The sequence below is a fragment of the Dasypus novemcinctus genome, chromosome 5 (assembly GCF_030445035.2).
Source record: "Dasypus novemcinctus isolate mDasNov1 chromosome 5, mDasNov1.1.hap2, whole genome shotgun sequence".
NCBI lineage: Eukaryota > Metazoa > Chordata > Mammalia > Cingulata > Dasypodidae > Dasypus > Dasypus novemcinctus.
In genome coordinates, this window is record NC_080677.1 from 98,450,676 (window position 1) to 98,465,684 (window position 15,009).

Genomic DNA, 15,009 nt, shown 5'->3' on the forward strand with positions numbered 1-15,009 from the left:
TATTTAAAGTGTAGTCCTCCCTGCCATATTTCTCTCCAAAAGACTATTCCTATATTTATTCCCATCAACAGTGCTGTTCCCCAAGTGCCTTTACTATTCCTAGTTATCTCGTTTTTTAATCTGCTGAAGTTAAAATTGACATATTTTTAATAAAGGAATTTTACTTATACATCAACTAAAATATATTTTTATTTTATTAAGTGCTTTTTTAAAACATTTTAAAAATTTTAAATCATTTTTTATACAAAGGATACAAATAAATGGTTTATAGAAAAACAAATCCAAATGGAAAACAGAAAAGAAAAGAAATGATGCTGAAATTCACAAAAAGTTAGGGAAAGACAATTTAAAGTATAATTTAACACTTTACCTTTGTGGGGCAAAACTCAAAATTAGTGAGATCACCTATTCCTGGGGGTGATTCCAGGAAAGAGAGCTCTCACACATTGCTGGTAGTACCATGAAATACTATTGCTTTTATTTTCAAACAATCTGAAAATCTACAAATACTTGTACTTGATAAGCCAGCAATCTTAACCTTGGGAGTTGATTTCATAGATGTAAAAGCAAAATAAAACACATAATAAAAACATAATAAAAAGCATGTACACACCTTAAAATAAACAATTGGAATGAAATAGGAAAAATGATTTGAAATAAGGAGACTCAAAATAAGAGAAATAGATTTTTTAAAATAAATGTTGAGTGGTAAATAATTAGAAAGAAAAAGAGCAAATTATATCTGTCTTTACATTCATTCAAATAACTATTCCAAACATCTCTGGAAAAATGGAAAGTGAACTTAGAAGACTACAGGAAACTCTGACTTCGCAGAATTCTGATAAAATATGTGGGATAAGATACCCTTTTTAGACACATAGCGGCAATACACATTAATAGTTCTTGGCATAGTTTCACATTGGCTTAAATGTTCTTCATCTTGTATACGACAGAATTATTAACCTCAAGGGACACTTCTGATATACCCTTAGAATCTGGGATCAAGGCCAATTTTAGGAAAATTTTAAAGTAGATGAAACTTATCTTAGAGATAATACTGTTTACCCATTACCCAGGGCCCTCCTTAGCCAAGGCACCCAATTTGGGCTCCCATGAACTTTGCTTAACTGGCTAGGTTGTTCCAACCACTTGGGACTTGTTGCTACTCAATTATGAGGATACATCTTCTTCTATTGTACGTGTCAGAGCTCAAGGTGCCACCTAACTTGGAAAATGTGTTATGGTGCCAATGAGAGAAATAGCTCATCCTAGGTCTATGTGATGTGGTTACATTTTAATCAGGGCCTCTTACTGATAAGGTCTTCTCTTTTCCTTAGGTTGAAACCACCAATGAGTGTTATATTGAGTTACTAGAACCTTCTCCTGTGGTAGGAAGGTCTATTGAGAAACACAGGGAATGGGGGCAGAAAATATTTCCTCTGTTTTCTAAATTACCCTTATATCACTTGTTCAGAAGCCTTAGTGATAGGCTGTAAAACATATAAGATAATGTCACATTTTGTTTCTTGAAAGTTCATTACCTACATCTGGAATGGCTTTTCCAGTATTTATCTACTTCCCACCTATCTGTTCATAAAACATATGCTCATATAACACTTAAGTGCCAGGCACTGTTCTAAGCATTTTGCAAATATTAGCTCATTTAATCCTCATGACATCTCCCAAATTATTATTATTATTATCACTAGAGATCTGAGTTCTATGTCTCAAACTTGTTTTTTGGAATGATCTTGAACAAGTTCAATAGGTTTTCTATGACTTGATTTGAAAAAAGATTAGACTTGTCCCACAAATATCTCATAGGAATGTTATACTTAGGCTAAATAAATCTTCAGAAATTATTGAAAATAATGCTTTTATGAATAGGAGATGTGTAATCCTAAAATATTTTTGGCATTAAGTAATAAGCCATTGAGAGAGAGTTGATTCTTTTTCTTGTATTAGTGAATTACATTTTCTCAAGCCATAATAATTCTCATCTGTGGTGAACTATTGTAGAATTATCCTTAGAATAAATTTGAAATCAATGACTTTCTCCTCCCTCTCAGATTGCTCACAGTCCCCAATGCATTATTATACAATGTTAAACCAGATATGACTAAGTTTTATTCATTGCATTTTAAAGAAATCATGCAAAATGACTTTTAATAAAACAGAAAGAAGAAATAATATTTTGGTTAAATGAAGTGTCACAACGCTAATTATACATTAAAACCTCCTTTGCCGCTCTGTGGCATTTGGCATGAGTGTCTATCAAACTGTCATTTCAAGAATTGAAGTAGCAAAAGAATCCAATTTAAAGCACCAGTCTTATAACAAGGATTAAAAGGAGGACATTATTTCAAGGCATTGGGTTAATTTATAATTACACTAAACACTTAAGTTTTATTCAACAACAGTTATTAAATAAGAGCTACATGTAGGACACTATTATTTTTATGGGGGTAAGTTATTATAAAGATGAACAAGACATTCAAAGAACTATCTGGCAATCATGTGTATCAGCACTTCTCAAAATTACATGTTTACTGTAGTTGGCACTGGAATTGGTAGGTGTATGTCCAAGAGATTTGAATCTCTAGGCTGTTCATGTGTCATATGGGCCCTGAGCCTCAGCGGAGTTGTAACACCTACTCTCCAGTTCATTGTACTCACCCAGGACAGCTGACAAGGAGGTGAAGATGGACAACCACTACTCCAAGGAACCAAGAGAGCCTACAATTATAAGCAAGAGAGTACCATCCATCAGCCATATGGGATCAAAGCCTCCTCTCAATTAGAAGTGGAGTGTGCATCACCATCCCAGAATCCTCAGGATTGGGGAATCAAATATGGACTAGAGTGGACTTACTGGTATTCTACTATGGACATTATAATTCTAGCAATGGAAGAAATTATATCATTGATGTGGAGACAATGGCCACTGGAGTTACTGAAGGCAAGGAAAAAGAGATGTAATATGGGGGCATTTTGGGGACTTGGAATTGTCCCAAATGACATTGCAAAGACAGATACAGATCATTATATATCCTGCCATAACCTGCAGAATGGAATGGGAAAGAGTGTAAACTACAATGTAAACTATAATCCATACTGTGTGGCAATGCTCCAGAATGTGTTCATCAATTGCAATGAATGTACCACACAATGAAAGAAGTTGTTAATGTGGGAAAAGTGGGAGGTGTAAAGTGGCACATATGGAAATCCCCTATATTTTTTAATGTAACATTTTATGTAATCTATGTATCTTTTAAAAATAAATTAAAAATATAGTTTTTAAAAATTACATGTTCAGACAGATCACCTGGGATTCTTTTTATTGGGCCAATGCTAATTTGGTAAGGTCTAAGTTGGGGTCTGAAATTTTGCGTTCTTCTAAGCTTTTAAGTGATGACAGTGTAGTTGGACCATGGACCATTTTTGAGTAGCAAGGATGTGCATGTTTAGATGTAATATAAGATACAGTATCAGCATTATGAGGGTCAGAAATAAAATGTTCTGAGAGAACAAAAAAGGAAGTGGCCAATTCTAAATGTGGGGCTCTGGAAAGGTGTCACAAGTATAATACTTGGTGTGTAAGAATGATTCGTCAAGCGTCTATTGCAGAGAAGGGCATTCAATATTAGGAGCTGCATGACTAGAGGCACAGGTATTTAAGTGTGAGAAGTATCAGGTACCAACAAAAGGTCAATGTGAAGGAAGAAGAAGGAATGTGTATGTAAGTGAGGGGGCTGCTCTTGAAGAAAAGGAAGGTAAGACTAGTTTGGGGCAGATGTAAAGGGCCTTGGCTGCTTTGCTAAGGAATTTGATTTGTATTGTGCTGGCAATAAGATTTGTTTTGCGAAGATAACTGGCTGATGGATGAAGGTGGGAAAAAATTAAAAGCAGGGAATTTAATTAGGGTGCTTTTACAGAGATGGTGAAAGCTTAGATTTAGAGAATGGGATAGGATTTGGGAAGTCCTAAACTAAAACTATAATTTGGAATTGATGGAATTTGGCAACTCCTGGCCTATGGGGAGGGAAAGACAAGTGTAAGTTGAAGATGAATTTATGCTTTCTAGGTTGAGGGAGAAAAGATGGTTACACTTTAGATAATATAAAAAAATAGAGGAGGGGCAGATTTATTGTAGGAGAAAATAGGTTCGGATTTGTATTGGATGAGTAGGAGCTTTTATTAAAGCATCTATCCTAGGATGTAATTGAAAATGTGTCTCTAAAACATGAGAAAGATTGAGAAATGCAAACTTGGGAGTCAAAAATAGCAAAGCAATAGTCAAAGAAATAGATGTAAATGATATTGCCAAAAAGAGTTGAATATGAAGAGAAATATTCATATTTCTCAATGAGAGAAATAACAAATGTAAAGACAGGATGGGAATTTGGGGAGGATCTCAAATCCCAAACTTGCTCTATTTTTCAGTCTTCTTTATTTTAAACACCATCGGAATATTTTGTTGGCAGAAAAATGTATTTTGCTTAAAAAGTCATTATTTTCCCCTTTCTGCACTGCACTGTAGTACTAATTGCTTTTGTAACACAATATCAGTATGAAATTCTTTCTGAGCTATGTAATTAGTATGTGAGAGTTTATATCTAGATAAACCATACAACTTAATGAACATGATAATATTTCCTCTGGAGAATTTGTTTATTCTCATTTTTTAAAAAAACCCTAAATCCATATTTTATACAGATTTCCTTAGTTTTTACCTAATGTCCTTTTAGGACCTAATGTTCCAGGATCCCATCTAGGATACCACAGCACATTTACTCACCATGCCTCCTTCAGTGTCTCAGATTTTCCATGGTTTTGATGATTTCACAGTTTTGAGAAGTACTTTTGATCAGGTATTTTGTAGAATGTCCCTTAGTTGGGATTTGTCTGATGTTTTTCTCTTGATTAGGCTGTGTTTATGGTTTTGGAGAGAGAACACAGATGTGAAATGCCCTTCTCATCCTATAATGCCAAGGCACATACTATTATCGCTGCTGTTATTGACCTTGGTCATCTGGCTGAGGCAGTATTTGTCAGGTTTCTCTACTTTTTCATGTAAAGCTACTCTCTTATTCCCTCTTCCCATACTATACTCCTTGGAAGGAAGTCATGCACAGCTCATACTTAAGAAGCCGATAGCTATGTTTTACCTTCTTGAGGGCAAAGTAGCTACATGAATCTGGAATTGTTTTGCACAGGATATTTGTCTCTTCTATCCCATTTATATATTTATTTAATATTTATACCATCATTCATTTATATCAGGATGAACTCTTGGATTTTTATTTTATGTTTGGCTTTTTATTCAACACTAATTTACTTATTTTGTTGTTCAAATTGTTCCAGCTTTGACTATGGGAGCTCTTTCAGTTGGCTCCTGCGTCCCTTTGGTGTACTCCCATCATTGTTTTTGTTTGTTTGTTTGCACTTCCTTATTTTCTGGTACTACAAGATGCTCCAGGTTCATCTTATATATATCCTGCCCCAGCCCTTGAATCAGCCATTTCTTCACAGAACCCTGGTTTATTTCATTGAAGAATGGTATTAGAAAACAGTATCTGAATACTAGGGTATACTCTAGTTTTTAAACTGTATAGGGTTCATTTCTTTTAAGATATTTTAAGCTGGTGAGAATTAGAAATTTAGCAAATTTGGTAAAATGCATTAATGAGAATAGTCATAAAATAGACAATAGTCATAAAAGCAGTGAAAGTTTAAAGACACCTATGCACATATATGTATACTTACAGTTACACTTCAAAAGATTACAGAAGGGAACCGGACTTGGCCCAGTGGTTAGGGCGTCCGTCTACCACATGGGAGGTCCGCGGTTCAAACCCAGGGCCTCCTTGACCCGTGTGGAGCTGGCCCATGCACAGTGCTGATGTGCGCAAGGAGTGCCCTGCCACGCAGGGGTGTCCCTGTGCTGGGGAGTCCCCCACACAAGGAGTGCGCCCCATAAGGAGAGCCGCCCAGCGTGAAAGAAAGTGCAGCCTGCCCAGGAATGGCACCGCCCATACAGAGAGCTGACACAGCAAGATGACGCAACAAAAAGAAACACATATTCCCGTGCCACTGGCAACAACCGAAGCGGACAAAGAACACGCAGCAAATAGACACAGAGAGCAGACAACTGGGGCAGAGGGGAGAAGGGGAGAGAAATAAATAAATCTTTAAAAAAAAAAAAGACTAAAGAAATGGCAGGAACTGTAAAAAGATCATTTAAATAGAAAACTATGGAAGGAACCTTAGTAAGTCTTCTAAAGCATGCATTTCCTAAAGAGCTTATTTCACAGGAAGGACCTCATCTATTTCCTAAGACATATTCCCCTCTTAATGGCAACATTCTTCAGAGTGGGACTCTTTCATTTTGCCAGGATTTAAACATAATATTGCTTTTTGAGCTTCAGGAGCCTGAAACCTTTCACAGAAATGATCTCTTTGACCTTCACAACCTCTTGGAAGGCAGCAAGAGAGTAGATGTTAGGACAGGAAATGTTGATTCGCTTGATTCCTAGTGTGGATGTAGAACATCACGGGAGAGGATGGTTTAGAATTTCTCTGTGGTGAACAACAAGTTTTCCTCATCAGATACTAGTGAATATGGAGGCAGAGGTATAACAAGCAAAAACCTGTGACCAGGCACTTGAGTTGAAGTATCAGGTTTAATTGGATTTTATGGTCATATGGTATATTTCATTGAAGAGCTCCATGTTCTGTTTATATGATTTCTCTTAAATTGATTTCTGAAAATGGAAACATTCATTTCAACAAACATTCACTAAGTGTCTACTTTAATCAGTGTTAGAAAAAATAAGATGAATGTTTCTTGTTCTTAAAGAACAGCCACAAATAAAATTAATTATTCTGTTATGTTGGTGTTCTGAAGTCCCATCATATTAAGAGGACAGAACAGAAGTGGTTAATGCAACTTGAGATTTTCAGAAAAAGATATAGGCATTTGCAATGGATTATGTGTATTCAAACAGTTTTGTAGTGGAATCAAACATAGAGCCTAATTTATCATCAGTTAATAATATATTCATGAAAGTAACATTATCTACTAAACCTAGTGAAGGATGGATACAGAGAAAAGAAGGCTTTGTTATTCAGTAAGAACCTTGTAATTTAGTTGTGAAGAGAAGAGTAATACAAATGGAACAGTGAACAGTATAAGATATGAAAAATGTCCTCATATAAAGAAATGTGAAATCCTATTTAAAAATTAAACCTTCTCAGGTTTTCGCCCTAAAAGAAACTAATTTTCCAAAAGCACATTAGTTGTATCCTTATGAAATATGATAGTCTGATGCTATCAGTAAGTAAATTAGGCTTGGCATTTGTAGCTATGTATCCAGGAAATTCTTTGGGCAAGTTTATTTTCCAAGTCATATTATATATATCTGTTCTACTTCGTTCTAATGTTAAAGCGTTCACAGAAAAGTTTCCAATAAGTAAAGCACATGGAATCAGTTATTTATAATTTCTTTAAAGTTCATTGAATAGTTACCTTTGTCTTGTATTTGCTTCTCCCCTTTCATCCTTATTAGCAAAGAAGCAAAATATACCTTTATGTCCTTTTTTGAGATAACAAATATTTTTTCACTATTCTCTCTTTTTTTTTTCAACTGCATTTTAATGTACTGGATTTTGAGTTGGTTCTAATTATTTGCCTGCTGCTGCTCACATTCACTTATTCATTCATTTATGTATTTAACAAACATGTAGTGAACAGTGCTTATTTGCCAGGCACTGGCGAGGGTACTGAGAATAAAAGAGTGAACAAGATAGTCAAAGTCCCTGTCTTCATGGACCTCACATTCAAATGGGGAGAGAGAGACAATAAAACAAATAAATAGGAAATATGTAATACATCAGATGATCACAACTGCTCTGGAGAAAAATAAAGCAGAAATAGACTTAATTCTCTTAGATTTCTCTTAGATTTTTTTGTAGTCTGTGAGAAATCTGAAAATAAGCAGCTTTACATGAATGATGCCATGTCAGAGTTCTCTGTTTTTCTCTGGATTAAAATTACTGATCCCGCAGACCTTATCAACGAGGGAGGTCTTTTGTGAGCCAGGAAATGATTGTTTGCTTTACATGGCAGGCTGCCTGTGAGAGGCTGGAGATACTCACAAAGCAGCCTTACTCCTTAGGGCAGACGCTTGATTTAAAAACAGCGATGAAAAACAAAACATATCAAAGTTTTAAAATAGCTCTTCCTTTTAAGACTGAGATATTAGCTGGTTTCTGAGAACACAGGGAGGGATAAAAATCGATGCATTTTTAAAAATCAGGATTAAAATCACGATCTGATCCATGCCATTTTATATCTAGATTAATAAATTTGGACCCTGACACCACCCTCTTAAATTCCCTCTGGACTCTTCTTCACTTCGAGCAGCATAACTGTGATCAGTGCTATCAGCAGTTTTGTTTCATAGCTGATGGGGAAAGACCTGTAGATATTTCATATTTGTATAATTTTGAGATGGAGAATGGAGCTTCCACGTCCTCTCTCCCTAGAACTATGCACTAGAATCTCTCTAAGAGCTTGCTGGCCCATTCTGGAGTTATTCCTGCTCTGGTTACTTCATGACAGGGAAAGAAATGATTTTAATTATCAAAAAAAATCTAAGAAACTGTTTCAGAGATTTTTTTTTTGCCAAAAACGGTTAGAGAGGCCAGGTTGATATTTTTAGTTCCTGAGGTTATTTGCCATTGGTTACAAGATCCTTTTACATAACAGAAATGTTAACTTACTTCATCTACCAGTGAGATTGGTAGCAATAATTGGAGAGTGCTATTGCTGTGCAAGGGTCTAGTAATACCTGAGCTATACATTTTATAGTCATTCCTTCCTACAAAGTCTCAAAGGAAAATAGAAACACCAGACCGTAATTGAAAAAGAGAAAACATAAAAGCTAAGTAATTCCTCTCTGTGTCTCAGTTTCCTTATGTGTATGTAATAGACTCTATCCCAAAGACTTGGTGGAGGAACTGCAGAAGTTAATGTTGAAAGGCATCCATAGCTAGTTTTCTCTGTTGCCTTTTTGTTTTCGTTTTAAGGGATGGTGATGTAATGGTTAAGTATATAGGCTCTAGAACTAGAGTGCCTGAATTCAAATTCTGTTTCCAGCACTTACTAGATGGGTGACGTTAGGCAGGTTATCTAACCTTTCTGTACCTTTAAAGAATAAAATAATTGTTTCAAGTAAGATATTGCATGGAATGAGTTAATACAAAGACTTGGAACAGTGCCTGGTACATTTTTAAGCTAGGAAGAATCACATAGAAGTCTCCTTTTCCTTATGCCAGGAAAACCTAAGCAGCCACCATCCAAATTTGGCCAGGATCTGCTTTGCCCCAATGCCTAGAATACACCTGTCCTAGGCCATTTATTGATGGTAGCAGCCACCCTGAGACAGACTCAATGTGGAAAAGAGTCCAAAGAGGGGCAGTGAATGAGAAAGAGAAAAGCCCTGGCCTGATCCACCAAGGAGTGGATCCTGTACAACTTTAGCAGTCTTGCTGAAGAGAAAAGAAGTAAGAGAAAAAGAAGACTACGGGCCACTCTTGATTTCTCCAGGTTCTTATGAGGAAGAAAGCTTCCAAGAGGCTGCATTTCAGTCCTTCCCAATCTTTATTGAAGCCAATAAAAAGTCCTTAGAGTTGAAGTGATCTCAGTCAACACTGGTAGAAAAGCAAGAATAAATCTAGAGATCAAAGGCTATGTTCAGACATCCCTCTATGACCAACTGACCAAAAAGCAATGATGACTAAATTCATCTTTAAAATAAAACTTCAACAGGGAAGTTTGGCTCAAGAGACTGGGCTCCTGTCTCCCATATAGGAGGTTCAGAGTTTGATTCCAGGGCTTCCTGGTGAAGGCAAAGTGGCTCAAACAGAGAGCTGGCCCATGGGGAGTGCTAGCCCACGAGGAGTGTTGGCTCACATGGAGAAATGGTGCAGCAAGATGACACAACAAAAGGAGACACAAAGGAGAGACAATAAGAGACACAGCAGAGCAGGGAGCTGAGGTTGCATAAGGATTGAATGCCTCTCTCCCACTCCAGAAGGTCACAGGATTGGTTCCCAGTGCCACCTAAAGAGAAGACAAGCACAGGAACACACAGCAAATGGACACAGAGAGTAAACAGCAAACACCAAGTGGGGGAGGGGAGAGGGGTGAAGGGATAAATAAATCTTTAAAAACAACAACAACACAGTGAATGGACACAGAGTAGACAGTGAGCGCAAAACAATGGGGCAGGGATAAAGAAATAGATCTTTAAAACAACAATAACCACCACCAAAAAGCAACAGTTTACCTAATGAGCAAGTTTCGTTCATTAAAAGCTAAATATGGAACATCAATTTGCTGAGTGACCAGTTCATAAAAAATTTGTACACCTAGTATTTTATACCAGGTCTAGGACTGTTTGCTGCTACTTGGGGCATAGTTAGGGGCAGGTGGGGACTTTGGCAAACTAGAAAACATGCGGGAAGCTGTACTCAGCTCCAGCAGGATGTGCTTTTTACTATAGTGCCAATGTTACCAAGAATTTCCAACTTTTCAAATGAAGGCTAAAATCTGCATTTTAGGTGGATTCTGCTGTTGTTTGAATTTTGACAAACACTTAAAATTAATAACAAAGCAAATGTTCTGTAGGCAAAATGCACCCCATCCAAGGGCTTGGTTCTCCTTCAAGCCCTCCAGTTTGCAATCTCTGCCATAGGCCCTCAGTATTTACCTACCAACTGTTCTTACCTTCAGCTGGTTGTGAGTGGCACCGAAGTTCCACAGTATTTAGTCTTTTATAATTTCTCTGATGTACAAGTTTGTATCACAAATGCTCCAAGGCTGGTTTCTGAATGCAGTTTAGTGAGTTTTGCTCTCTGTCTAGTTTCTCCATTTCAATGTAACTTTTTGTCTTTCTATCCAAAATTGAATCCACAGTACCTTACATGAAATGAATCAAGCTTTTTCTTTACAAAATGTCTTTGCAAGTGTACGGGTCAATATCTAATGTTGTAGATAGAAATGAAGAGAGAATGAAAAAGTCTACTAAAATTTAACTAGGAATTAGAGGTGTGTGATGTTGGGGTAGAATTTAGGAAGGGTAAAAACAGTAGTTTTGAATGGTAACAAGCAGCATTTTTCGGACCATGCTAGCAAGAATTAGAAAAGTGTGTGAAGAGCTCACTTAGACTCTTCAATTAATACTTTATTTTATGGGGAAATTTACAGTTTACAGAGTATTTTTGAAATTAAATGTTTTAGGGAGATATTGAGGGATCACCCTTATGAATGTCAAGAATCTGTGTGAATACTTTATAAGTTATCTAAATGTTTTTCTTAGTTTAAATCCCTCCAATTAATTGCTGAGGGGAGTGACTGTTCAGTTTTTGCTATTTACCTCATATTTTTAGTTCAAAATTCTACTCATAGGAGGTTCTTAAAAAATTGAATGCTTTGAATTATTTAACTGTGCCTTCTAGTTTTAAACTTTTATGGTGTAAATATATATTTCTCTTTATCAGCTCTAGAAATTGTGTGTGTGTATGTGAGTGTGCGCACACACACACCTCGGAAGGGTGGGGGCAATGCCATAGACTTAGAGGAATACAAAACAAACTCTGTTTGGAAGACCTAAACAATACAGTCCAGGATTTAAAATTCTCTCTTTACATATCTTTATCTTAAAGTATTTAGTTGGGAATCTTATGACAGAAATTTTCCTCTTGGGTTTGTGTTCCCTGGGCTAGAAATGATATGGAATGAAAAGAGCCTTTGTTTCCCTTTTAAATCCAACTTAAAAATTTAGTCTGCAAACCCCAATTGCACATATACACTAACGTATTGAAATCATTATATAGTATTTGTTTTGAGCTCTAGAAATCAGTTGGTAGTTTCCTTCAAAGTGAAGGCTTATGGAGAAGGGAGGACCTTACCAAACCTAAGGTCTGATGACTGCTTCATGGATGAGATTTTTCCTACCTGAGAATCACCTGCACCACTTTTCCTTGCCTTTTGATGTATTGTGCTATCGTCCAGCATTTTGAGATACATAAAGGAAACAAAGAAGGGCTAAGACAAGAACCCAGATGTCAACTTGAATTCCATTGTCTGGATCTTTTTGTTTGAAAGAAAGGTTTCCCTTTTAGCAACAGAACAATTAAAACAGAGGAACCAGAGCTCATTGAGCATAGAGTTTGTCAAATTGAAAAGGACTTGATTAACAGGGAGTGAAATTTCATTATAGTAGTCATAGATTTTTTTCCATACCAATCACATTTTTTTCCATAAAGCTCCCCTTGGAAAGCTTTTTATGCCCAAGGGCCAAAAATTCTGGGAAATTTTGAAAGAGATGAGATTTGGAGAAATTGGTGATTTTCTAGATTTTTAGGAGCAACTAAACCTAATGGAGGAATGACTGGTGAGTTTTGTTGTAAATAGTTATTTGAAATAAAAAATTAAATAAAACAAGTTATTTGAAGGAAAGTTTAACTCAAGATTGATCGACAAAAGAGATAATATGGACAGATTGTTTAATTTATTTTTAAATGGACTCTATCCAAAATGGGGAAAGTTTCCCAAATAATATACATTATTTTATACATTACTCAGAGTTCTTTTTCTGGTTGTTTGTAGATACATATTTTGTGTGGTCTCCAAGTAATATTGAATATGAAAATATATTTCTCTTGGATTTTTTTTCCTGCCAAGATGTAATGTGTTTACTATCCTATCATAGGTTAGCTCTTCATTAATTCATTCAACAAGTATTTCTAAAGCACCAAATATAAGTATAATAAGTCATGCTGATAAAAATTTATATGAATGGATCAAAGACAATAGGGGAAAAGTAGCCCATATATGCAAAAAACATTCATTTAAAAATGTTCAGATATTATGAAGAATGCACTCTTCTGAGATTATTTTGACTTTATTGGCAAAGAACTTCATTCTTGATGAAATAGCTAAAATATCATTTGTTTTGGTTCATCCTATACTCTTTTTTTTAAAACTCACCATGCTATCTATAACTAAGATCATAAACTCCTTTTAGACAAAGCCTGGTTGTTGTTGTTTTTTTTATTTTCATTGAAATTTATTTTCTGTCTAGTACAACTTTTTCTTTGTTAGAAATGTTATAAAAATATATTTGATCTTTGGATCTAGGAAAATTACTGGCAATACTGAAGGCCAGAACAAAGTATTCATTGTTTTGACCTCTTATCATTACTTGATTTCACAACCATCTTCTATTTCAAAAGACTTTATAATCTGCTTTTTACCCAATCCCCAAATAAAAGATATTATAAATTTATAAAATAAGTGAATTAAAGCACTCTAATTTTAACCTTTTAAAGGAAGTTTATGACATTTCTTCAGATAATTGAAATTTCCCTAGAACACAATACCAAGAATAAAAATGTTAGGCTTCCTAAATTAGAAAAGGCTGAATTTTAGTTACTTTGAAAATTGACTTTTTCTTTTAGATACGTTCAGATTCACTGTTACTTATGTTTTAGTACTTAAATAAGTATATGATTTAATCTGAGGAGCTAGGTGATACTTTTAAAAATTCTGATAAAAATTATTTGTTTTTAAATACTCTTTTGCTATTAGGTGATTTGAGCTCTTGGGATCTGCTCATTTGCCTGTCCTCTAGGAAACCTGATGAAAAGCCCTGCATATCCAAAGAAGACATATGCCAATTAAGTTTACATCAAAAGGTAAATATACACTCTCAAAATGTGCATAGCTATTATCAGCCCTATGGATATCATCACTGCTATCTTCCTTTCTGTAACTTTTTTTAAAAAAAGTATTGAAAAGTTGGCACCATTATATCTTTGGAGAAACTTCCAATTGGCCATACCATATCCACTTAACCATAAAGTAGCCACCATTTTTTGATAGGAACACATTCGGCTCCACATGCTGACAATACTGTTTTTTGGGGGGGAGTATGGGGGACAGTGTTTAGCAAGAGAATTTCATTTAAAGCAAAAGTACACACTCAAGGAGTACGAGCATGCTCATAAGAGTCACCAATATTGCACTTTTAACCAATAGGATGCACAAAACGCTATCTAGAAGTCTGTGTTATATCCTAGAGAGTGTTGCTTTTCCTGGCTACTTGCTCACCCAAAGCAGCAAAGTCTTTATTTTCTAGATCACTGCTTTGACTTTTTCTAATTTAAATTATTATCCTAAATTACAACAAAATTTGTATTCAACTTTCAAAAATGGCAATCAGTATTTACTGTCTATATTGTGTGAACTTTTGTGAATGCTTTGCGCATGGGGCTCCCCTATGCGGGGACACCCCTGCGTGGCACGGCACTCCTTGCGTGCATCAGCGCTATGCATGAGCCAGCTCCACACTGGTCAAGGAGGCCCGGGGTTTGAACCACAGACCTCCCATGTAGTAGAAAGAAGCCCTAACCACTGGGCCAAGTCCGCTTCCCTGAAGTCCATCTTGACCACAGTTATCGGAATGAAAAATAAAAAATTCTTAACTAACCTTGCTAGTCTTGTGCTTACTATCTTGAGTGTTTTTCTGTAGTATTGAGGCTAAAGCCTACAATATCGGCTGTATGTTTCAGTCAGCTTCCCAACAGGAAACAAATGGCCATATGCAAAAGAATAGTGACATGCCCAGGGACCAAAGGCATCATGGGGTTTTTATCATCCCTGTTCTGAAAAAGAGTACACAAAAGGAATGGTGTAACATGAACCCAAGAGAGCTGGAGCCAAAAAAGAGAGGTCACTGGAAAGGAATTATAAATTTAGCAGAGTGTAGTGATTGCCAAATCACAGCACTGCAGAAAGGGAGCCAGGAAGATAAATGCACAGCCTCTCTCTCTTCCGGTCCTTTGCAAATGCTTCCCATTGGCCAAAACCAACTCAGTCAAAGGGCAAGAGAGTCTGCATGATGGTGTCCACAGAATTCAGCCTCCTAGATAGAGAGCACA

General features: G+C 36.1%; 1 protein-coding gene across 13 annotated transcripts in view; it reads left to right on the top strand.

The window, feature by feature from the left end:
• Positions 1-15,009, top strand: part of CPED1 (cadherin like and PC-esterase domain containing 1) — a 290,477-nt gene that overhangs the window by 53,598 nt on the left and 221,870 nt on the right. For all 13 annotated transcript variants that reach the window (XM_058297272.2, XM_058297280.1, XM_058297277.2 and 10 more), the window contains one exon: positions 13,658-13,764. In XM_058297272.2, the coding sequence (XP_058153255.1) occupies positions 13,658-13,764 (107 nt within the window). The remainder of the gene's footprint in view (positions 1-13,657; positions 13,765-15,009) is intronic.